Source organism: Falco naumanni, chromosome 4, assembly GCF_017639655.2.
Source record: "Falco naumanni isolate bFalNau1 chromosome 4, bFalNau1.pat, whole genome shotgun sequence".
Taxonomy (NCBI): Eukaryota; Metazoa; Chordata; class Aves; order Falconiformes; family Falconidae; genus Falco; species Falco naumanni.
Window position 1 is genome coordinate 17,612,706 of NC_054057.1, and position 25,122 is coordinate 17,637,827.

The 25,122-nt window shown below is 39.5% G+C and overlaps 1 protein-coding gene across 11 annotated transcripts in view; it reads left to right on the forward strand.

Moving 5' to 3' along the window:
* The window catches only part of ARPP21 (cAMP regulated phosphoprotein 21), a 144,227-nt gene that overhangs the window by 43,228 nt on the left and 75,877 nt on the right, over nucleotides 1-25,122 (forward strand). For 7 of the 11 annotated variants that reach the window (XM_040593020.1, XM_040593019.1, XM_040593017.1 and 4 more), the window contains exons 6-11: nucleotides 1,468-1,618; nucleotides 2,855-2,933; nucleotides 4,241-4,300; nucleotides 5,197-5,337; nucleotides 21,476-21,584; nucleotides 23,421-23,522. In XM_040593020.1, coding sequence (XP_040448954.1) covers nucleotides 1,468-1,618; nucleotides 2,855-2,933; nucleotides 4,241-4,300; nucleotides 5,197-5,337; nucleotides 21,476-21,584; nucleotides 23,421-23,522 — 642 coding nt within the window. The remainder of the gene's footprint in view (nucleotides 1-1,467; nucleotides 1,619-2,854; nucleotides 2,934-4,240; nucleotides 4,301-5,196; nucleotides 5,338-21,475; nucleotides 21,585-23,420; nucleotides 23,523-25,122) is intronic. The other 4 variants (XM_040593024.1, XM_040593028.1, XM_040593025.1 and 1 more) reach the window with 2 other exon arrangements.

Below are 25,122 nucleotides of genomic sequence, written 5' to 3' on the forward strand. Positions count from 1 at the left end.
ACATTAGAATTTAACAAAACCAATAATGATTAAGCTAAGAAATTACCAATTTCTGTCTTACTGTGGCATGTTTATGCTGATAGCTTGTTCCGTTAGGATCTTGTCTTACATGTGTTGTGGTGGCTGATTGGTAGTTCTTTATAAAATTCAGAAACCTAAAATTTGTAGTAATTATTGAAAACATCTTTTGAATTCATAATGGTCTGGTTGCTTAACACACACACACACACACACACCCCGTTACTTCCCCTTACTGTAAAATTTTGTATCAATCTTCTGGTATGCTAGTATTCCTTGAAAAGTTGTGAAGGAAGGCAATTTACTAGCATTCAAGAAACTCTGATTTTCTCCAGTATTGGTGAATTTGGTTTTCATTAACACGATGCCAAAAAATTATCAGGCATGCAGGACTCTCTTGTATTAAAGAAAACTGCATTACCATGGAGTTTTGTGACAGCTGAATTTGAATGTGCATTTTTACACTACTTAAGCATATAGTATTATTTTGGCCATTTTTTCTTCCAAAGAATATGAACACAGAAGTATGCTTGCTTCAGTTTTGTTCAACCAGATTGCTGTTTCTTAAAATACATAAATTATGCCATGGTAACTTCAAAAGAAAACAATTTGTGTTTTGTTAAAACAAAGTCGTTTTAAAATAATGTTGTAAGTGGGGGGAAAACAAGTTCTTTGAAGCAAATCAGAAAATGCAAACCAGCTTGAATTCTCAGATTAATTAACTTTTAAAGCTGAAGCATGCTTTCGAAGGGACTCAGAGTCTCTGAAATAATGAATTTTTGAGGATAAAACTTGTGATGCCTCAAAGCAATTCACTTACCACAACTTGTTTGAAAATCACAGGGCACAATTCACCCCTTTTGCTAAAGGCACTTCTGCCTATGTCTTTATATTTAAAGTACTGGCTAAGTTGGTAAGCCCTTTTCCATACAACTGAGTTTATAATTTGCTGGCTCTCTTCCACTATCAGAGCCTGAAAGCTCGGTCTAGCTGATACTGCGCTTACGTTTGCAAAAGAGCTCATATGAACCTGTAGGTTTTTTACTAGAGGAAGAAGTTAAACTTTTCAGACATCTGTCCATCAATCATCATTTAACATGTATAATATTAATTAAATTATAGAATTACTTAAGAAAGCCCATATAAAATACTTGTCGCTGTTTTGATAAGTGATAATTACTAGTGTTGACTAATACAGTGCCTTTAATATAAGTAGGCTACAAGTTTATAGTATTCAAGTATTAGAGAAGAAATATACTTACCACTAGAATTTGGCCTCTGAGATGTCATTAATTCTCCTGGAAAAAAAAACATTTTTAAATAGGAAAGAAATGTATCTGGCCTCAGCTTTTCTAGCTATACATAGTTTAATGCAAATGTCTGCAGGTTAGAAGCCATGGGAAGCTTACTGAGTCTGGCCCTAAGTTTATCTTTCTTCTTTCCCAACAGGAATCAATCCAACTGCAGCTTTCAAGTTTTCCTAGCTTGCAAGAAGAAGATAAATCTAGTAAAGATGACTCCGAGAAAGAAAAAGAGAAGGATAAAAATAAAGAAAAAGATAAAAACAGTGAAAAAAACAAGATCAGAATGTTATCAAAAGGTGAACTTAGAATTTAAATTGCTATAATTACTGTTATAAAAAATATTAAGTTTTTATAAGCATGCGTTTTTAAAATTTGTTACAAGTACACACTAGAAGTGTTTTCATACATTGAGAAAATTCAGAACCTGAAATATGTATGCATGAAAGTGTTTTCTATACAAACATTGGACTCTGAAAGTGAAGAAACTTTCCAAACTGAGGTTTGGTATTACAGATGATTAATTTTGTTTAATTGAAAATTGTTGTTCTGAATACTTTAATCATGTCATTATAAACAGATATAGGTGTGATCATATAATAAGATAATTGTAAGACTCTACTATGCTTTTTTTCCCCATTAATGGTAATATATTGGCATGTCACTTGTGCAATGTAAGCAGTAGAGAGCAATCCTCTTAACTACTGTTCTTCTCTCATGGAGAATTTCTCTGAAATAATATAAGGAAATCCATCCATGATGTTTAACCTGCATTGCAATCTCCTATTTTCAACTACTAAGACTTCTTCGGAAAAGATGTTGTGTCTAAATTTGGTATTTTTTAAAAAAATCTGTTTATTAATCTGTGGTATAAAGTTGCAGTGTAATCTCTCAAAAATAATCATTGCCTACCTGGGTGTGGATCCGCAGCTGGTGTGAATTGCCATTGGGCTTCAATGGAGCTCTCACAGTTCACGCCAGCTTGAGGATCTGTGTGTACTTTTGAGTCAGGCAATATAACAATGCTGAAAAATTAATTCTGACTGCTGTCATGCAACCCTGTTACCCGCCCACTCTTGGGCGTCACTGGATTTCAGTCTGTTCATGCAAATACATTTCCCACTGGCACGATGCCTCATTTCCTGTGTGTACAGCATTTATGAAATGATGCAAAGAGACGCTGATGAATAAAACTCTTGTTTTCTCTTTTTAAAATATTGTGTTTAGTAGTTTGAAGGAAGAATTTGGCAGGATCTTGAGTGGCCTTGAAGGTTTCCTGTGATTTTTTCAAATGACCAGCAGCTTCTGTTGGTGTCTAGTTTTGGTGCTGCCTTCTCAGTAAAATGGTACAGAGGAGCCATGAACGTCCACCCGGTGCTTCTAAGTGTAGATCTTTCTTGGCTGAGATCCAAACAAATGTTTTCTTTCAGAGCATATGCTTTCAGATTGCTGGTGGAAAATGGAATTTGATTTATAGTTTAGCTTAATCGTAATCGTTGACACGAAATAAATGTGTGTTTGTTTTTATTTTTCAGATTGCAGTCAAGAGTACACAGACTCAACAGGCATCGATTTGCATGAGTTTCTCATTAACACATTAAAGAATAACCCCAGGTAGGTATTTTCTGCATTAGAGCTGGCACTCCTGAAATGATAGCTGGTGCTCTGAGCTCCCGTAACTGTGCACTGTGTTCTGTTAGCGCTGGAGATGGTTATGAGGGGAAATGTAAAGGAGGTAGGCAAAAAACCAGTAAAAAGTCATCAACTTCTCCCCCATGCAGTCACCTATTGCTTAATTTCACTTTCAGTGACACCTGGTCTTTGTCCTTTACCTTCTTGCCTATAGCTTTGTGTGATGTTAGCAGTAATACATTATAACCGTTGCAGTTGGAGACTTGAATACGAATATAAAGTAGCTTTCTTTTGGCAGTGCTGTACACAATTAAAATCCTGTGCACAGTGCCAAATTCTGCTGTCAGCATTCCCACAGTTTTCATTTGGAGCAACAATCTCATCTTGTTATTGAATTGTCTCTAAATGTCTAAGGAAGGTTCTGTAATGTTTTTATATGCTGTGATTTTCAACATTCATTTCAACTGAATCCGTTAAATAGGTACCACGTAATTCTGCAACTATAGGAGAACTAGGAATAACTGGGTACCTAACAGCTTGCATAATCTCTTGTATAGATGATGGAAGGTCCTTGAATTGTTTTATCTGCACAAAACGAGAAAGTTCAAAAGAAGTGATGGACTCTGTCAAGCTTAGAAAAGAATGTATGTGTGGAAATATGCTGGGGAATTTTTTGAATGTTTTTGGCAAGAGAGGAGGGGAGGAAGGAACATCTGAGACCTTCCAGTTGAAAACAGAGCATTTTGACTGAGAAATGCTGTAGCATTGCCTCCTGGGAGCGATAGTTCAAAGGCATTGTTCTGCATTGTGCTCTCTAACTAGATTAGATGTGCCCAGTCTTCTTGCCTGCAGATCAATGCCTCGTGTAAGATCTGTCTCAGACAAAATGTTGGAAATTTCTGTGGGTAGCAGCCTCTCTCATGAAAGAGCGAGGTTAGCTGGAAATCTTGTTTTCCATCAAAAAAGGGGGTGAAAAAGGACCAAAGCTATCCATAGCAGTCAGAGTCTTTCTGTGCAAAGCATTGATCACAGCCTGATGTGGCTGGAAGCACTCTTCAGACCATGTTTGAGCTCAACGAAGAGCTAAACCTGTCACGTGTGTCAGTGAAGGTGTAGCAAAGCAGGCTGCAATCTTCTCCAGCTGTGCCAGGGCAAAGCATATTTCATTTGTAATCGAGATGGCTGACAACACTTGCAAAATTGCCTTCCAAACATTGATACCATTGATTTTTCATCTAATATGTCTATTGGTAGTCGATACTACAAATCTTTGTGTTTCTTTTTGACAGGGACAGAATGATACTCTTGAAAATGGAACAAGAAATTATTGATTTTATTAGTGACAACAAGTAAGTAGAGTTCCACGCTTGGTTATTAAGTCACGTGTGTGTGTAGCAAGGCGAGCTGTGCAAGGGATGTGTTCATGCACTACAGTGCTCCTGAGCACTCTAACTGGCGTGCTGCAAGACCAAGCTTTTATTTCCTGGCACGGATGGTACTGCTTAAAGTACAATAGATGTAAATGAAAGCCTTTTGGTGTTCATTGCATCATAGTTGCAATGGCTCCACTCATTTAGGTCCAAAAATACAATTAAAGCTGTCAGTACGGAAGATGATCGAATGTGTAACTTTATGGCTTTCCCTGTATGCAATGTTACTCCGAAGCATTGGAAAATAAAACTGAACTTGGGTGGAGGGATTCTTGCTACCGTCTGCTCTTTATAATAAAATGTTTCTGCAACTTGAAAAAATAGACAGCAGGGATAGCAGCAAAGGAAGAAATCGTGCTGAGGGGAAATAAGTGTTTTATCAGTAAGAGAGAAAAAAAGGAGTATTTGCTAGATCTTTCCATCATTGCCCTGCACCTGATCTTCAGGAGAAAGGCAGAAAGCTGTTGCCAGTGTCTCAACAAATCTGCAGGATTTTTCGTGCAGGGAGCGTGAGTGTGTGTATGAGGCGTTGGGGGATGAGTTCTTCTCAAGATACAGAATACTCAGTAGATACCATGAAGCATGAGCTTTATTTGTCCCAACGTAGCGCATGGAAATGTGCTTATTAGAAACTTTAACAATAATTCATTTTTTTTCTGCTTTTTCATTTGCGCATTTACATATAAATGTTTGCTACCAGAAGTTTTTAGTTAAATTTCTGTCCACTCAATTATTGAATGTATTGCTATTTTCATTTAATTATAGCTCAGAGGGAAATGTAATTATCAATGTGATTTGTTTTCTTTTTTTCCCAGTAATCACTACAAAAAGTTCCCTCAGATGTCATCGTATCAGAGGATGCTAGTGCACAGAGTGGCAGCTTATTTTGGAATGGATCACAATGTGGATCAGACTGGAAAATCTGTAATTATCAACAAGACCAGCAATACAAGAATGTAAGTAGCAAGTCTGTTGTGTTTTTAACTTGTTCCCTTTCACAAGAGCTGGTTTGTACCATGACTGCGTGGCTTTTTTGTTTTGTTTTGTTTTGTTTTGGGGTTTTTTGTTTTTTTTTAACATCTTTTTTGTTTTTTATTCTCTTTTATTTTTGTAGGAGGAGTGAGTGCTGTGTATCGCTTTCCAGGGTGGGGAGGGGAGGACAGGGCTCGTATTGAGAGGTTATTTAAGGATCTAAAGATGTATAAGGAGAAATAACCCGATTTGTCTCTTGCAAGGAACTTAACCACAATATCTTGGAATGTTACTTTCCCTGACTCCTTAGAGCCACCACTTTGCTACAGAAATGAGCTCATTGCTTTACATGTCACCTGATACCATATGGCTATATTCCTAAATAACCCAAACATACTTGGAAGATTACCTCTTCCCTTGTTCTGGCTCACCCTGCTTCAAGAGTAATTTTCTGCCCAGCCTGATTATCTGGGATTTGGTTCCCCTCCACCACCTGCCACCATTCATTCCCTTTTCCTACTCTTCTCCCCTCCTGGTTCCACTTTATTTTCTCTTCAAATCCCATCGTTTGACCACAGAGTTTTTGTGGGATATAAATCCCTTCTGATGGTTCAAATGAATTGCAAAATTCCTGGCAGGTTAAATTTGTGCTGGCATGCTTTATGCTTTCCTCCACGAACCTGTATGAAGCTAGCAAAAGCTCGATAGGAGGTTCCCTGGCGAATTCAGCAAAGATGCAGTTGTGTCCTTGCCTAATCAGCATCATTTGTTCTGCCAGGTGCCACGTGTGTATCATGGACCCATAGCTTTCCTCTCCCTCTCTACCTATAAACGATATAATGGAGAGGGAGTAATTACAACTGGGTAATGAAGTTTTGGTGTCTGGTACTGGAACAGGAAAGCCCCATTTGAAAATTACGTACTTCCTGTATTCAATTAGTAGGAGAAATAAAAACATTTATTTCTATTTACATATCCAGTAGTTAGGTGGTTTACTTAGATGCAGTTGCAGAGAGTTGGTTTGTTTTTTGGTTTTTTTTTTTTTGTTTTTTTTTTTTTTTTTTTTAATATCATTAGCTTCTTCTGTAAAAGGCTAGAGGGACTATTTAATTTTGCAAGATCAAAACCTGAGCCAAACACATAGGTATTTGTTATTTCACAGAGCCCTGAAAATCTTCCATGTGTGTGAAGTAAGTTTAGATCATGGACAATTTATTTCAGATCTTTTTCGTGAGCTATGCCTGAGATGCTTGGACATCTGTAAAACAACACTTAGACATTAATTTTTTAAGGGTTTGAATAAAGTGTGCACGAACAGCCTGATTTTCCAGGAGTCAAGGGAATTACAGTAGTTTGATAAAACTAACACTCAGGCTGCTAAGGCTTAGCCTCTGGGTCTAGTAATACCTAGCCCTGTGCAAGGGCGATATTTGGGTATGAATAAGAAAAAGCTGGGTGTGCAGCAAACCCGTGTTCATTTTTGAGCTGTAAGTGAGAAAAAAATTGAAATAGTCTCCTCTTAAACAAAACACAGTCAATCATCTTTGAATGCTTTATAGGCATTCTTTCGTCTTTACAGCTCTCCCTTTTCCCTTCACATCTGTGTCACCTCTGTAGTGCACCAGCTGCTACAGATCTTCCCTTCCAGCATTGTCTTCTCCTGGTTGACTTGATAATGTGGTAATACCACATTAATATTTGGTAATGCCTTGCTCGGTGGTATGGCTGCGCATCGCAGAAATGGGTAGCGCTGGAAGCACTGCTGGAAATGCTTGCACAGCTCTTCTGGAGAGGACACTGAAGTAGTCTTCAGCAGTCAAAACTTTATCAGAGTGCCCTAGTGAAGCTGTGGCTTCTGGCGTGGTTGGGATGAGCTAGCAAGGCTGTTTGCTAGACATAAACTGGCATCCTTGCGGGCCAGTGTTGCAGGGGTATAACAGATTGGATAAGCCTTTCAGCTGTGGTCTTGCAAGCTGGAGGTGAGGCACAGAACCGGACAGATTGGTTCTGACACCATTCCTGTGTAGATCTTCCAGAAATAAACCCAGTCCTCTGTTGACTTTTGAGTACAGCTGTTTTGTAAGCACCACACAAACTGCAGATTTTTTCTCTTCTGCAGTGATTTGGTGGTAGGTAACTGGATTATATGAAGCTTGTATGGCATCATGGTGCTTCCAGTGTGTTATTTACATTATTTTGATACTGCTGCAAAATAAAGCTTTGTAGAAGTAGCTCTTTATTTTCATAATTGGAGGAGATCGCATGTTTTTTTTAAAATGTCCCTGGCTCTGACAGAAAATAGATTGTTATTATCCAGCTTGAATAAGGGCTGATGAGATTTTATCTGCAGCAAATACTGTAAGTTCTACATCTGAAAGCGTCCGATGTGATTTCATGTGTTCTGCATTTCAGTACTCTGAGGAGACTATTTTGTGCAGTTCAGAATCAACACCAAATACTGGGAATGTGTTGACTCTATTAATTACTGCTTGGACAGTATCCAGAATACTAGAGAATCTGGAGAGCGGCTGAAATGCTGTTCAGCGTGGTTATGCTTTGCTGTGAGCCTGAGCCTTGATAGTTTTATGTGAATTTATGGAGAGGCCCCACAGGCAGATTTTCTGAAGATTTGCATTTTGACAATAAATTATCTCTTTATGGCATATGGTTTCCAAAGTACTTTAGCTGCATACTGTGGAGAGGAGAGAATATCCTTGCATAGTCAAGAATTCATAAATTCTGCACTGGCGGTGACTTCTGTGCGTGTGCCTGTTTGGGAAGACCATATGACTCTGCGGAATCACCATGTGTGCTTGGATAAGCACCTTGTGGCATATTTCTTTGGCCAAGTGAGGGTTTGTGTGACATCTGTGCTTGCACTTGCAGGTGATGAGTTGTTCCCTGGCTCCAGGCAGTGAGGTGCATTTATTTTGTTCAGCAGAGACCTCCTGTGCTCACTTCCCACAGGTGCTTGGAGGCAGAAGTGTCAAAGAGTTAATGGCTTTGAGATGAAGGGGGTGGTTGGGACAATCTGGTGAGAACTCTACCTTAGAAGTGCCCATGGTACAGAGTGGGGTCTGTCAAACAGGGGATTAGGGTTTGAACGGAGTGGATGGGGGCAATTCACTTCTTTCATTAATTGGCCATTTTAAGGCAACATATATCCATTTCCATGCACCTGTGCATTTTTAAAGTACCTGCTTCTTGGGGGTTTGGAATTTGAGAAGGTGCTTATTGAGGAGGTTGCAGCTGGAAGGAGGGCTGCAGCTTGTCTGGGGCTGCTTTACAGAGAGGGGAATGTGATGGTAAAAATGCATTAGGACTTGAATCTCTCTGGGATTTAAATCCTGCAGCTTTTGTGAAATCTCGGTGAAATCTCTCTTAAAAATGCAGCCGGACCATATGACAGTTTTGCAGTCTGAAGAGTATTTATGATAAGAAGCTTAATCCAAGGTGCCTTTTTAAAATTTTGTTGGAATGTTGAACAAGTCTTACTGTTTCTGAAGCTTTTTTTATGAAATTAAATTTTAAAACACAGAGATAACTTTATGAAGGTTAACAAACATGTGAGTAGTTGAAATTAAGTCTCTGGCTCTCATTACAGAATAGTAGATTTTAAAAAAAAAATCTTTTTATATGATTTTTGAAATTAAGACTAGGTTAAAAAATAACAGCTTTCAAAAATAAATTCCATTTTTATTGATCTCGTATCTTACAAAGTCCTGCTAACTAAATTGTCCCAACTTTTGAAATCTTATTCTCAGCAGTATACATGAGAAGTTGATCAGAAAATGAGGGCATATTTTTTCGTGTGGTTTTGTTTTTATAGTCAAAGAGTTCAAGTACTACTCGAAACGTGAAGCCTGCTTTGTTCAGCATGAAACTGCTCTTGTGTCACCATTGTAATGTATATTTGCCCGTCACCTGTGTCTGCTTGTTGTCTAGCCAAAGATTAACAGAAATGTACAGGAGACTTAAGACAGTGAAATATGATATAAGCGGAAGTTGGGAATTGAGGCAATATGCTAGGGCATCTCATACTGGAGCCAAAAATATGTGTATGTGCCACCTTCTATTCTGTATATTCCTTGTAATTCCTCTCAAACAGCTGGAAGTACTTTAGAGCTTTTTGAAGAACTGTTCATATTATTATACATACCAGTTCAGTCAGGTTCATTCATTTAATTATCTGTAGATAGGTGGAGAAATGGTAGGTGAAGTGTTTGGTGGGCTTGGTAAATGAAAAAGGTTTTCATTTGGTTGAGATCATTGACCACGTGATAAGTATGTCTGTACCACAGCCCACACGTGCATTCATGTCCCTTACATAAGCATGAGTGGCAGGGCTTGTCAGAATTGAGAAGGTGGAGTGCTTATGATGTATAATGGTTGTATTTAGACATTTTCATACATTCTGAGGGTGTAACATACCTATTACGAACTTTATACCAATACTCACGTCTTCAGTTATGACTAATTTTTTTTCAAGAGCATCGTGAGTTATGATTCTTTTAATATTTGGTTTTCTTTCTACTCTGTTAGTAAGTAAATGTTAATGTAATATTGACCCAGCTGGAAGGTTTTTTGGTGCCTTTGAGATGCATCAAAAACTTTGGCCAGTACTAAGATGTTGTGTATATTACAGGGGTCCCTTATAATCTAGGGCTGAACTGTATCAGCAAAAGGAGACATGATGTACAGTATGTACTTGAATAACTTACAAGACTTTTGTAGTTATGCCATACAATCTGTTGTTCTGTCCCCTCTGTGAGGGGGTGGTTTGAATCGCAAGCAAAGAAGAGAAGTTCTGTTCAGGTTTCTATTGTGTATACACCGAGTGATGTTGCTGTAGATAACACCTATGCTAGTAAAGCTGTGCTGTGCTCATTTAACAATCTTAAGATAAGAATCTGAACTTCGGTACTGGGTCCTACAGGCATGTCAGTAAAATGGCATTCACTGAACATTGGCAATTTCAATAAGGAGTAGTTTAGACATTTTTTAAACTGGAGGCTAAAGTGGCAAGACTTCCTTGAGATGCTGAATGCAGAGAAGTATGCCTTTTTCCTTGACTGAGTAAGGTATTCTGTGTACGTGACTTCAATTTCTTTAAAGAGTTGTTTGCTGATGGGAAAGATTTTTCACATGCAGTTCATATTGGCTCTTATTTTAGTTAGTTAGGTGTATGGTAGTAGTTACAACTCTGTACCTGAACACGTAGATCTCTTCTTTGTAAAATCTGTCAAAGCAACTTGGTGTTTGCCAGAACATTTGAAGCGTGGTTTTGGGTGTCTGTCCCCATCCTGTCCCCACCTGCCCCATAATACACACTAGTTATCTGGCAAGTGGTTTGCTGCATGGTGTTGCATCTGCACATAAGCACCTTATGCTATCCTTGGGTTATCATGTATGTACACAGAGTAATGATCTCATGAGGTCAGAATCACTTTTATGAGCCATACGATGCAGGAAAACATGTGAACACCATTATTTCTGGTTTTGTTTTTTTCATTGGAGTCTTGCATTACTTCAAGGCACTATGGAGTGAGCTCCATTCCACTATTTCTTGTTGTAATTACTTTTTTCCCATCTTCACTACAGAATAGTTGCTCCTTGACTACTTAGAAACAAGCAGAAACTGGGGACATCTATACTTTCCCTCTGGTTTACAATTCTGGTTGCCTTATCAGTGTACTGGCATCATATGTTACAGATGTGAAGAGAAATATAAAGGTACATAGTAGATGTATGCAAATAAAATGGAAAAAACTGTATAACTGAGAAATAACACTGTAATTGGCTGAGACATTTTGTTCCAGTTTAACTAATTAATTATGCAACTAAGAATTTGGTACGAACATCAATAAAACAATAACGTATAATAATAACTATGAGCTTATGTAGCTGCATAGTAACATGTAGCATGTAAGTAACAAATTATGTCGGTTTTCATGGATTTCTTTCTTCTGTCACATGAAAATAATTTATTTCAGTCTGGGATTAAATTAGAAACATGATTAGAAGGAAACTTTTTTCAGTGCAATAATAATCATGTTTAGGATGCAAGAGCCCAGTGTCACAGTAGTCATTGCTGAGATGTTTAGGTTTTAGCCTTCAGCTCCTTTCTGGCCTTTCCCATTGTGGAGCTGGGCAGTGCATCCCTGCACACCGAACAGGGGAAGGCTTTCACATGCAAGAAGTGGGCAACTTCCCATGAAACGCTTCAGAAAAACGTTAAGGGGAATTAGATATTTTGCACTGAGGTTCAGGACATGTCTGCCTCCAGCAGGGGCCTGAGCCTCCTCGTGCACTGCAGTGCCTCAGCTTTTTATGGCAGGAGGAATTGCCTTTCTCTTATCTAGTCACATGGTGACTGGAGAAGTAATTCAGGGTGTACATATGTTAAAAACTGGTAGGGATTTTGGCAATATCTTACTATTATGCTACAGGCATTTGTTTTGGACATAAAGTTGCCACTGTTCTGATAAATGCATTATTTGAGGTTGTGTGCATTCATCATTTCACTGCTTGATGCTCATCTGGAAGAAATTGAGCTGCTTTTTCTCCCAGTCGTCGTCTTTTTTTTTCTTTTTTTTTTTTAATGTTTATGTTCTTTATTTTAATGATACTTGAATTACGACAGCTGTTTTTTTCTGAGCAAGCACTCTCATTTTAGTCACGTGCCTGTTTTACATGAAAGATACAAAAGAAAAAAAATGATACTTGGTACACTTGAAGCTGAGCTGAATTTGACCCTTAAAATACTGACTGCATTTCACGTTGAGCTGAATTTGACCCTTAGATACTGACTTCATTCTTACTTCAATGAGTGTAAGCCATGTACTGGACCCATGGAAATTACTTACTCTGTAAATGAGATGTTAGGGTTAATGAACCAGTTCTAATAGCTCCAATATTAAATTTTCATCTAATGTAATTTATCAAAACTAAATTGTTTATAATTGAGGTGGACATGTACTTTACAGCTGTCCTATACTGAAATGAAATATTAGTTAAGCATTAATCACAAGACGTCTGGCATTTTTAATTTTTTTTTCTTATTGAAGCTTTACAATCACACCACTTAATAGTGTAAGTTTTAATACACCTAGAAGGTTATTCTCACCTGCTGTGTGTAAAGAGATGGGAGGTTACTCAAGAAGAGAGTACTGTGGAATCGCAAGTAGGTAGTTCGGTTTAGGAAAGCTCGTCCTCGCATGAGTAATTAACCCTCGTCTTTATGTGCTTGTCCAAGCTGTAGCAGGAAAGTCCCATCAATCAAGGTGCTGTTTGGTCATTTATACTTTCAAATCACTGGAGGGAGATCTGGAAACCTGAAACGGCCCCTATGCTTTCCTCAGAGTTAACTGTATGTCAGTAGTAGGTGAAATAATGTCTTTAAATCTGGGCATTTCAGGAATGAGGTGTTGATATATGAGCAAGTGAATTTTAGAGATGGTCCAAACTGCTTTTAGTAGTTGCCTTTTATGCTTGCCTGTGTCATGTTTAATGTAGGAAAATATGATGTGATCACTAGAAATGAAAAAAAGTATTGTTTGGAGTTTTGAGAAAGCTTTGTCTTTATAAGCAGTCAGTTGTTTGTGCTGGCTGTTTCCAAGGTAGCCTTGTGAGGCTGTCTCTGACAGTTCATTAAAACCAGGCACTCTTCTTCAGGCCAGTGTTTGTTCAGGGGATGACTGGTGATCCATGAGTCTTCCTGCTGGAGATGGGGAAAATGTTCATGGCCTGAAGTAGAAGTAAGCACAAGTATTTTTTATGGTATTAATTTGCATGCATGGGGCATTGTACGAGGACTAATAGTTTCTTTGTTAGCTTGTTGGCTTTTGGGGAACCATCTTGCCTTTATTGGTAGTCTTCAAATCTTGAATTTGCTTCCTTTTTCTCTCTCTTTTCCTTGTTAATTTTGAACTTCTGAAATAAAAAAAAATGTAATTTTAAATAGAACACAGCAGTTATGCAACACTGTAATTTGCAGCCACTTACAGGGTATGCCACATCCTTAAAATCAAATATTAATGAATTCTGTAATAAACTATGCTACCACTTATGAGCCTCTAATAGCTGGAAATAAATTGGTGCTGTGCAAGATATTCAGTCTCAGCAGACATCTTGAATATCAAGAACTAAATCCAATACAGGAGAGTGGGAGCAGGAGAAGCTGGTCCCTCAGATACAGAAATAATCTTAGGTTTGATCGCAGGAGGACAGCACAGCATCCTGAAGCTCCTAAAATGGTCCCTGTCTGAGAGAAGGTGTTGTGCTTCAGCCCCATCTAGCAGAACTGGTATTTCAGCGTGGCCTTGGCCTGCTGGCTTCTCCCCTGAGTTCCGAGCTAGATTCTCATATTCTGGCCCCAAAATACTGGGGCAACATACTGAGGCAGGCTCTCAGGGAGTCAAGATGTACTGTGTTTTTTGCACGTGTAGATTAAACCTGAAATTAATGTCATGAGTTGTGCGATGATGCCTCATCATTAGATCAGGTTCTTTAAATACTGTGTACTTTGAAAGCTTTCAGGATCTGGCCCTCTGCTTGCTTCACACACAGAATAACTTGGCAAGGAGGAGGTTCGGTGCACATCGACTTGATCCATCCTGCAGCCTTCAGCTTCGCTATTGTTTTCCTAATGGGAAAATCTACCGGTGCCAGCCCCACTGAAATCATGCTGCTGGAGTGCTTGGACTGAGCATCTTGAAAAGCAAAATGTTTACAGTCCAGATGCTGTTCTGAAAAAAAGTGTTAAAGAATATGCAATCTTTAAGCAGGAAAAGTGTAGTATTTGAGGGGTTTTTTGCCCGTGTGCTACAGAGAAGGCGGCACCTTGAAGGAACTGTCTTGTACAGGGTTGATTTTTCTTTTTGATGGCTTTTGCGTTTTATCATCATGAGAGAAGTTCTTAGTGACTCATATTATAAAAGCAGCAATCTGTTAATGAGGCATTTACCTTCAAATGCTTGAAATGCCATCTTGAGTGTTTGAAGTATTAAGTTGTAATAATGTAACTGCTCTGTTCTTTAACAATTATCTGTATTTAAATTCCCACTCTGGCTTTTTGAAACTGTGTTTTAGCATCCATCAACCCCTAAATACATGAAACCTATTTGAAGGCTGAAATTCCAGGCCGTCATTCTTGAAAAAACATAGTTCTGAGAGAATTAAATCAAGTAATTTAACCTGTTGGGCTGGAATTCTGTCTTATGTCATTAAGTAGGGGCCTTTTGACAATGATATTTGCTTCCAAGTTCTGTAAATTCTCAAACTCTCAGAATATGTTCCCGTGCCTCCAAGATCAAAACAACCATTTGTAATGCAGATAATAACGTTTTGGCCTGCAAGGTAAAGGAAAGAAACAGCAATGCTAACGTAGTTTTACTGCGGCGTTAACGCAGAACCCTAGGAGAGCCTCCAGCATCAAACCACAACCAGCACAGCAGGCAGATGTAGTAGATAGTCACAAACTAGCAAAACAAGAAAGGCCACCATGCTGCCACCATACTGTGTCACAGCATGTCTTCAGAATAGACGCCAACGTGATGTTGGACTGCACAGTCAGTTTAATTAAAGACAAGCACAAATAACAGGAAAACACCATTAAACCATCAGAAAACCTGCATAAGAGTGTCCTAATCTTCACAACTTCTCTGAATCCGGTTGGCAGCAGCACTTCTCTCCCCCTCTGTCCCATTGCTCTCCTGATGGCATCCTTGTGTAAGAATGTTTCGTCAGTTATTTTGTGTGCTGGATGATGATCCTGCGGGTACCTGGAGGTGGTGTTTTGCCCTTTCCTAGCCCCATTACCCTACCTACTTTTCATTTTGTGTTGCCATTCATTCTGGAGAGGAATATTAGCATGCTGCCCCCCATTATGTGCATTAAATGAATGTTGCATTGCAAATGTGAAGTTGAATTTTTTTTTATATATATACTCTTGCTCACCACAGCGATCTCCACTTTTGAACTCACTTTCCTATATTGTATTCCTCCAGACAGCTGCTTTGGTGTTACCTACGAGGCTTTTGCAAATAATGTGCTATAGCACTTGCTAGTTTGGATTTTTTCTTTTTTTTTAACTACATCAGGTGCTGTACTGGCAAACCCATCTTTTCCACACATGGTGATATTGTTGGTTCTTTTGAAAGGCATCTTGCAACAGCCTATGTGCTGTGGAGCTTTCAGAAACACATGCCTCATAACAAAGATTTATGTGCTGTATATGTCAGCCCTGACAATACCAGACTGCTTGTGTGCTCTGCTAATACAGTGACTAAGTCTTCGGAACCGTAACGTTCAAAGCTCATGCTTGTCTCTTTCCATTTGTCCTTTTGGTTGGTATCTGTGTTTCCTGTTTCTTAGCAGGTTATTTCAGAGCTAATTAACTTATATTAAATAAGTGCCGATTTCCGCCCCCGCCCCCAGTATTTGTCTCCCATGCAAATAGAGGTCTATGAAACTGCATTAGTTTGCTTCTAACACGGCAGACGCAAGGAAATGCCCTGTGATTTCCTTAGTCTGTATATCCTGGTAGCTATTACCACACTGCATTATGTTTTAAAATCTGTAATTTGATTAAATAGTGAATATCTGGTTAAGGTACTTAAGGTTTGGGGCTTTTTTTTTTTTTCATTACTACTTACAGTGGTTGACTTAGAATCAAAAGCATTAAATGAGCACATAATGGGAAATTCTGCTTAAAGAGTCCATGTAAAAAAATATGCCTGAGGGGCAAACTCTGTTTTCTGTCATACAGGGATAAACTGAGAAGAACTCTCTTGAAATGAATGGAAGCATCTCACATTAAGGTCACCATAATGGTGATAGAAAAAAGTATTATAATGGTTGTTGCTATCAAAATCTTTTTCTTTTTTTTTTTTTTTTTTTTTTTTTTTTCCTTTCTGACACACACAAATGTTTTGCTGGTTAGTCCTTTTTTACTGTTTCCAAAATATGGGCTTCTTTGTAAAGACTGAGTCCAGAAGGGTATCCTTGCTGGGCATTGCTTAAGTAAGGACTGCAGGTGGCTTTTAAGTAACTATAAAATGAGAAAGGTAAATGATAATGGCCAATTTGTGAAAGAAAAAGAAGGCACAAAAAACTTCTAAAAGGTAGGATGGGGTTTTGTTCTACTATAGATTTGTTACTGTATATCTGACTCTGTTTCACAAAATGACAGCATGGTTGAAGTTAGAAGGGACCTCTAGAGGTCAGCTTGTCCAACCCCCCTGACCCTGCTGAAGCAGGGCCACCGAGAGCCAGTTGCTTAGGACCATCCTATGGATGGAGACTCCACCACCTCTCTGGGCATCCTGTGCCAGTGCTTGGTTCCCCTCACAGTTAAAGTATTCCAAGCACAGAGATAATAAACTTAACACATATCTTGAAGTGACTGTTATAATGATCTCCCAACATAAAAATGAGCCTGAAAGAGTTGAAATGATCATTGGCTACATGAGGAAGAGCATAGCCACTAGAAATGGGAAATCAGTATTGCCCTGAGATTTTTGCTTGAATACTCTCCCCAAGTCTGGACCTGATATTTCAGTGAAGTATGCAGAAGTGCTCTGGAACCAGGCAAAAACACTGGATAGGAGGCTTAACAGTGCCTGGTACATACTGTGTCTGGCAGTTGGTTAAACTGATCACTCCCCAGAAAGTTATTCCATAATTCATCCTCTTCTTTTCGCTGTGAAAGAAAATGGATTAGGAAAAGGTTTCCAAAGATTTTGAGTGTCAACAGACTTTGAAGAAGTCTGCAAATATTCAGAGACTTTTGGGAAGCTTTTCATGGTGAAAGGCTTGGATGCTGCAGGATGCCTACTGAAGCTGATTCCCTGTAGGGATGCTGCTGGCACATACCTGAATAGCAGGGTGCTACCTTGCCATGCAGGATGGAGAAGGGAGGCTGTCTTGGCTGTTGAAAGTGCCTACGCTTACTGGCAGGTCTGGGGGTGAGAAGGGGGCTGTGCAGCCACCTGAGGATGCATGGCAAAGAGCACTAACTCATTCTGAGATCTAGTTTCTTTAAAGCATTTGTAGCACCTGATCAAGAGCTTTACCGGGAAGAAAGAAATGTGCCAGGTGTTTTGTTCTGAAACACGTTACCAGAAAGAAGACTAACTGAGCTACCTAACAACTTTGAGGAAATATTAAATGACTTCACATGCAGTTGTGGTTTTGTGAAGTTGCATTTTTATGGCACAGGTGTTTTGCTTCCACCTATATTGTCAAGCAATAAAAATGTGGATGACCAAAAGGTTATATCAGCTAAAACCAAACCAAACCAACAAACAAAACACCCCAAAATTTACATATTTTTATCTTGTGTGATTCCCCCTCCTTGTGTGCTGGTTTCTGAGCCTTTAAGGTGTAATTGGGTCATACTTCCCGGCTTTCTCAGTACAGCCCCCAGATTGCAAAAATCCTATTGACCTGAAAGGGAACTGGTATTTCTTCCATAAGCTTTTTTTGGAGTAATGGTGTTCTCAAGCAATGCACTGATTCCAAACATGGGGGCTAAATACTGAAGGTCATACAGGCGAGCAACACTCTTTGTAAGCATACATTTACTTGGCTCTCTTCTTGCAAGCAGTTGTTGGCGTGTAAATGGGTGGCCTGTGTGGCCAGGGTCAATCTGCCAATATGGATAGGTATTGTAGGTTGTTTTGTTTGGGGTTTTTTGTAGTGGACCCCTAAGTAGAATACTCAAGTTAGTGATAGGGTCTTCAGAAGTACTTGGTGTCTCTTCAAAAAGGGTATGCAAATCCCATTGTTACCACTTAAAAATTAAACTGAGGTGTGGTTAGGATTTGAAGATGTAAATTAGGTAACCAGTGTGACAATAGTGAGTAAATTCCTGATTTTACATGGGTTTGTGATAGTAATTGTAAACCATGCTTTGACTTGAGTAAGACCTTAATTTATGTCAGTACTGAAAATAAGCTCGATAGCTTCACTTGTGGACACAATCTGGTATATTGTGCAGACTCCACTACTGACAGTGTTAGGACTAAAAAAGCTCAGAAGAGAAGTAAATGTGATTATTATTAATTTAGGACTCGCATGAAATGAAATCACTGCATCTGCTGTGTTACTGTAATGATATACTGTATTAGTGTATTAGTATTGACAATATACTGCATCTTACTCAGAATTACATGTTAACTTCATCCATTTCCAAGTAGACGACTCACCTGCGGATTCATAAACTGATGCAACAGATTTCTCTAACAGAATAGCCACAATATCTCTGCTTTCTTTTAGCAAATGCATTATACAGTTACAGGAAACTTTAAAGCTGTGAATACAGAACTTGTACTGACCTCTATCAGAGGACGAGACACAAATCTTTGCAGAGTCAACCCCTTCTCTACCCAAATGATTAGAGCGTTTGGTTCCACTTCTTGGTTTTAAACATTGTTTGCCACCTGTATCCTACTGATAATACCTTTTTGCAATAGGTGTTATAAAAGAAGATGCTGTAAGCAGTATTGAAGAAAAAACCACAAAAACGTGTAAATATCACTGGAGTCTTGAGATCTGCTTTAAAACAGTTAGTTTACATTTCTTTCAACTAAATGTCCTTCTCTGATTTTTAATGTTTGAGGGAGGCCTGCAGGTTGGCGTGCCTGAAGGTATTTGTGGTACCCTATTTTTCACTTGGCGGCCTTCCCTCAAGCTTTTCATCCTTATTAACTGTGCTGGTCATGCTGTTTGCAGCCTCACTGGTAATGGTGACCCAGAGTTGCAGCGATGACTGGGAGGGAAGGACCTTCTCATGATGCTGGTAGCTCTGTGATGCTCTGTAGATTTGTAGAGTCTCTCTGCCCAAGCAAACCTCTTTCAACAGCTAGAGATTAGTCACCTGCTGGGCTTGTAGATTAATTTTATTAACAGGTACATACCAGATCATTATTTCAGGCTTTTGGCTTGACCTTGTGCTTTTCCTGTTCTCTTCTGACAAGTAGAAGCATATTTATAAATAGTAAATAAAGTGAAAATGGGATTTAAAAATGAAAAGAATGCTATGACGTATGAAAACCATGTTGTTATTTAAATAAGTGAGTAGTTCCAAGGACACATTTTCCCAAATTGCTTTTTCAAGATTTTTTTTCTGTCTAATTTTTTATTACCTTTTTTTCCTCTACGTTGTAAATTCCCATTTAGTTGTTATGCTTGGTATATAGTTTATTAGATGCTCAGCAGGTAGTTTACAACGTATTTTACACTGATAGTACAATTGCAGAGTTTTTGTTTGTGCTTTAGGCTGTAAAACCAGAAAAATAACACTCTTCAGCTGGTCCTGTCAAATCAGAGTATTTGAGGGAATGAATCTTCGTTTCTGGCTGTGTAGGCTCATTAATGGGAGCAAAGGCAGAACAACCCACCTAGCAATCCATTAATGGAGCTTTGTAGCCTTTCTGTTTATGAGGAAGCATCATGAATGACCCATTAGGTTAGAGAACTATGCAGAAAGCCATGCTCCTCTGGACTTTCCCAAAAGGCAGCTAGTAGGGCATCAGAAGAATCTGCTGACTTTCGTGTGTTGGGTCCTATACTTGTTAGTGCTAGCACCTATGGGTTGTGACAAAGTTTTCTTAATTTTTCAGGATCTATGGCAGTTGAGCTGGTATGTTTTGCTGCTTTGTGGCAAAAATGCAAATTGTGAGCAGAAGTGTGACTCCTTCAAATTCCTACAAAAAGAGAGGCAGGAGAGCTGCTGTCTCTTAATACTGTATTGCTAACGGTTCATTATAAACGTTCCCTGCACATCTGAAAGTGAATTGTAATGGGCTGTAACTGTGGCACGAATATGTGCTGTATTTCAACTTGAAATCCATTGCTAATTAAATCTGAATGCTATAGCAACAAAATGGTGACTGATCTGTGCATCTGGCTTAATTTTTCATTCTGAAATAAGATGAAGCTGAGGTTTTTATTTTAAAGTCTGCAGAGGACTTTCGGTGACAAAGTCACTGACTTTCATGAATTTTGCCTTTTGGTTTCTTCACAACTGGTCGGTTAATGTCAGTGGAAGCTTTGTGTCTTGTTTATGTGGGTCTCTAGACAGGAGCATCTCCTACCGGTACTGCTGTTAGCAGCTCCTTCAGCACAGAGTATAAGGTTTGCATTCCCTGAGAGAAACCATGGTGTGACACAGCATATTACTGCTTTGTAAAAAAAAAGCTTGTGTGGTAGCAGCCACTCTCAGCTGGATGACAGCAGCATATGAATCCAGCCCAGTTCTTGAGGCCATTGGTTGCTCTATCAACATTGCTGGGACGTAAAACGTTTGGGCTGGGAGTCATGCAGGCTGGAGCGTGACTTAATGACAGCTACGAGGTGTGGTCAGTGACCAGCCTGGTGACATGAGATGCTTAAATATTTTTTTTTTTGCACAAGGTGAGGTGACATGAGATGCTGCTTTTTGTGCAAGGTGACAACATCGAACAGCGTCCTACCAGCTTGCAAACCTGAAAATGCTGAGCTTTTAACTAGTGGTGTTTAACTTTTTTTTTAAAAAAAAAAAATAAAATAACGTCTGGATGGGTTTAAATCGGTGAGATAATTGATACTGTATGGTTGTTCTGGAGTATTCTCCCCATTTAATGGTCGTGAGATATTTTGTTTAAACAAAACACCATCAATCCCTCCAATTAACTGTTTTGTTTATTAGGAGTGAGGAAACTCTTGGTTTTGTTGTTAAGACTTGTGTCAGTTTTTCCTTACTTTTAAAGGTGGATAGGCTTCACTGAGTGGCAGTGTTGCCAGAGGCCACAGCTACTGAAGGAAGCAAATTAACATACAGTATGTTAATTTGTTTTCCCTGTCCTTCAGTTACAGTGAGGAGGGTCTAAATATTTCAGTGACTGAGACTTTGGATTCCTGCTTCTTGCTACACAACAACAACAAAAGCTATTTATAGCAATAACAGTTAGCAGCGATACAGCAGCCTCAGACAGCTATAGGCAGCGTCTCACCATGACCACAAATGTTAACTGCTTTTGCACTGAATGCCTCTGTGAAAACAAAGAGCACTGAGAAATAAAGATCAAAGCAAAACCAAAAGAAAGATTTTTTTATTGCTATGTTTTACTTTGCTGGCAGACCAGAGCAAAGGTTTTCTGAACATTTAAAAGATGAAAAAGGTGAAGAATCCCAGAAGCGATTTATCTTGAAGCGAGATAACTCTAGTATTGATAAAGAAGACAATCAGGTTGGTTCTCGGTTCGAGAGTTGCTGAAATTTGTTCTGTTTTTGAAGGTGGGCTGACTGATGTTATTGTTGTTCTTTTGTTGTTGCTCTCCTCCTCCCCTGTCCCCCTCCCCGCCTCCTTCGGCGTACGTACCACCATGGGTAGCATCGAGCCCTGGCGTGGCCGCTTCAGCCGTGGCAGTGTGTGGGTTTGCATGGGTGGTTTGCTTGGCGCAGGACTTGCTGCATGCCCACGGGAGGGGGAATGCCAGCGGCTCTGGGCTGCGTGGAAGGCTGTGTCAGTCGCATCTCTCAATGTCTTGCCTAACTATGGCAGTTGTTCCGCTCCCTACAGCTTCCTCCTTCCATTGTACCTATTCAGAGTTGGATTTCAGTATGGACTGATGATAAAGTGATGTAGCCCAAAAAGGAGAGAGGAAAAAAAATATATATTAAAAAAATAATGCCCTAAGCAAACATGTGATGGTGAGGGCAGGTTGATTTTTGTTTTTTCTTTTGAAACCATCCTAAATTGTTTTGACCAAAAATAAATCAGTTTCATCTTTTAGTTCCCTCCCTCCTCCTGTGCCCTCACCACCTTTTACTGTCTGTGTAAACTTACTTGCTTGTTGTGCATGTACTGTGGCAGACGTTCCCCCTCTGTGTTGCCTGTGCCTTAACACTACCTTACCTTAGGTGAGCCCAACGAGTAGGGGAGCGCCAGGGAAACGTGTGTGTTTGTGCTACCTTTAAGAGTGGGTGTTGTGCTGTTTCAATCCAGTGCAAGCTGTGTATGTGGAACATATTAACAAAAAAAAAATCAAAACCAAAAAAAAAACCACAACCCAAAAGTTTTCTGATGTGTATTGCTTTTATGTGAAAATTCTCACAGGTAAGATGACAGTGTATGCTTTTTTTACTTAGGTTATATTTGTGGAGGGACCTGCCAGTGAGTCTCTCATTTCCACTCTCCTTCATGTTTTCAGTAAAGGACTGATTTTTCCTTTCTTTTTTCTCCCCCCGCCCCCTGCCTTTTATTTCCTTGACTTTCAGTTGCACATAGCAGCCTTGCCAGTTATGCTGCATCTGATTTGGTTCCGAAAACAAACCCCAAGCATTCTCAGGGTGTGGTGAACAGGGGGATCAGCCAAAGGAAAGCAGCGTGACCTCTCTCTCTAGGTGCTGGGGTGCAGGGGGAGAAGGAGCGGTACTTGAAACCCAATTGCCAGTGCAGCATTTCTTGCCGGGGGTCCTCTTCTCCTCTCCTCCCTTCCATGGCACAGCTGTTTTCCTGCACTGTGATTTATCAGGAGGCACAAATGGCCCTTTTCCCAGCGAAACTGCAGTGGAGGGTTACTTATGGTGTAGAAATGCTTAAAACTGTCATGCAGAACATCTGGGACTTCTCCTTGTGCACATAGGACTCAATGGGTTTCTTTTAGGGTTTGCAGTGTAGCTCTTGCAGCTTAGTTTCCCTTTTTTCTTCCTTGATTTTGTAGGTAGTGCAGCGCTGCTTGCCCTCCTGCTTCTTGCAGCCAGCAGGAGAGTCAAGAAATCTTAGCAGTTGAGAGCAATGGCACTTAGGCTTGGGGTGAGAACACCCAGTTTTAGGACAAGGGGTCCACAAAAGCCCTGCAGAAAGCCTTAGTCTGGCCACCTGCTCTACAAACCCATGGGCAGTATCTAACTGGAAATCCTCAGGCACCAGCCTTGCAGGGCACTTCATGCAGGAACGACAGCTATCGTTTTCATGCTTCGTTTGTTTAAGTGAACATTTATTATTCTCAGCTGACAGTTACTTAATGGCAGTTTTTAACAGCTCAACTTATATAACCCTCCTGGTTTTCTTTCTGCTCAGCAAAACAGAATTCTTCCATTTAGAGATGACAGACGAAGTAAATCAATTGAAGAGAGAGAAGAGGAGTATCAGAGAGTGAGGGAGAGAATATTTGCACAAGATGTGAGTAGTTGTTTTAATTGCCTCTTTAGTGCCATACCTTCGCCGGTAGTCAGACAGTTTTGCCCCCCTCCAACACGAACACCGCAGCCGGACTGACCCTGTGGAGCTGGAGGTGACAGGGAAGGGCGATTGGTGCAGATGGTCTAAGAGGAGCTTGAGAGGTGTGGAGGTTGGCCTCTGGAGAAGGAGGTGATGAGAGTTGCAGGGAGAAGGGTAGAGGAGAGATCAGGCCCAGCATGTTGTCTGGGGAGTGCTTATCCTGTTTCTTTGAATGTTCATATTTGTGTGGTCTAGGTTTCTTTCTCTTTTCCTTCTCTTTTTCCAGCCAAAGAGCAGTGATTTAAATGGACACTCTCAATAATTTCATGTAGCTATGTTATTTCATATTTGTTTTGAGCTGGATCAAATTTTGTAAGTGTCCTTCTGCAGATCCTCCTCATGGTTTTGTTTCTTTGGACTGGTGCTGTAGCACTAGGACACTAAGAACAAAGAAAAGCCAGAGGTTAAACATATGGAGTTGCATGGAGTTTTTGGAAATGACCGATTTAGGAACTGTATTTCTGCCATCAGATAGAGTTGGTCACGTTGATGATTTTATTCTGAAAGGAATAAAAAGAAATAGGCATTATAAGTCCTGCCTTTACCAAAAAACCAGAACTTGCATAACAAGCTATGTTGCTAGAGGAAAACATCTAAATTTGAAGCATCTGTGAGCAATACCTTATGTTCCTGAAAGAGGAGGAAAATCATAATTTGCTATACTACTGTAATGATGGGGTCCGAAAAGGAAAAAAAGAAAAAAGTCCACATTTTGTTTTATCTTGGATCTCAGTGCAAGATCTGCCAGCTAGAGGAACATGGGAATGAACCCAACCCAATTAAAGCTATTACTGAAAATCATACTTGACAGTGTCCTTTTAAATTAAAACTGTTCATATGTTGCAGGGCTAATAGTACTATTTTAGATACCCTTTTATTTTGCTCTGGTTTTGGAGTTGCACACATCCAAGTGACTTTTCTTTAGCAGAATACATTGTATAGTTTTAAGGTGCGTGTTGTCTCTCAGTTGTGATAAGGAATTTTGCTTTTTAGTAAGTAGCTTGCCACATCTAGATTTTTTTAGCCTCACGCTTTTTTTTTTTCTTGACTGAGACTCTTCTAGTAAAAGCAGAGACCTTTTGCGTTACTTTTTGTTTTCAGCATGTGAGTCTGATGTAAATACTGTCACAATATATATGGTAGAGTTGAGTCACTCAAGGGCTGCAAAAGAAAAGTCTCTTTGCATCCTGTTTCCTGTATAAAGTTGCTGTTTCTGGGTTATTACGAAGGAGCTTGTGTGAAAGCAAAAAATCTTTGGGTTTTGAAGCAGACTTCAGATGAGGCAAAATGTTGTTTAAAAATACCATATGGAAAGTTGTGGCCAAAATAATGCAGTTTCTATCACAAACAGCAGCTAGAATTGCCAGGCTTGGAAATGGAGGTGTCTGGAAAAGTGTGCTGAAATTGGCTCCACAATGTGCTGCTGGTTTTGTCTTGAGATGCTTGAGTTTTAAAGACAGGCAATCAGTGAGCATTTTAATTGCCCACAGCAGGAGGTTGT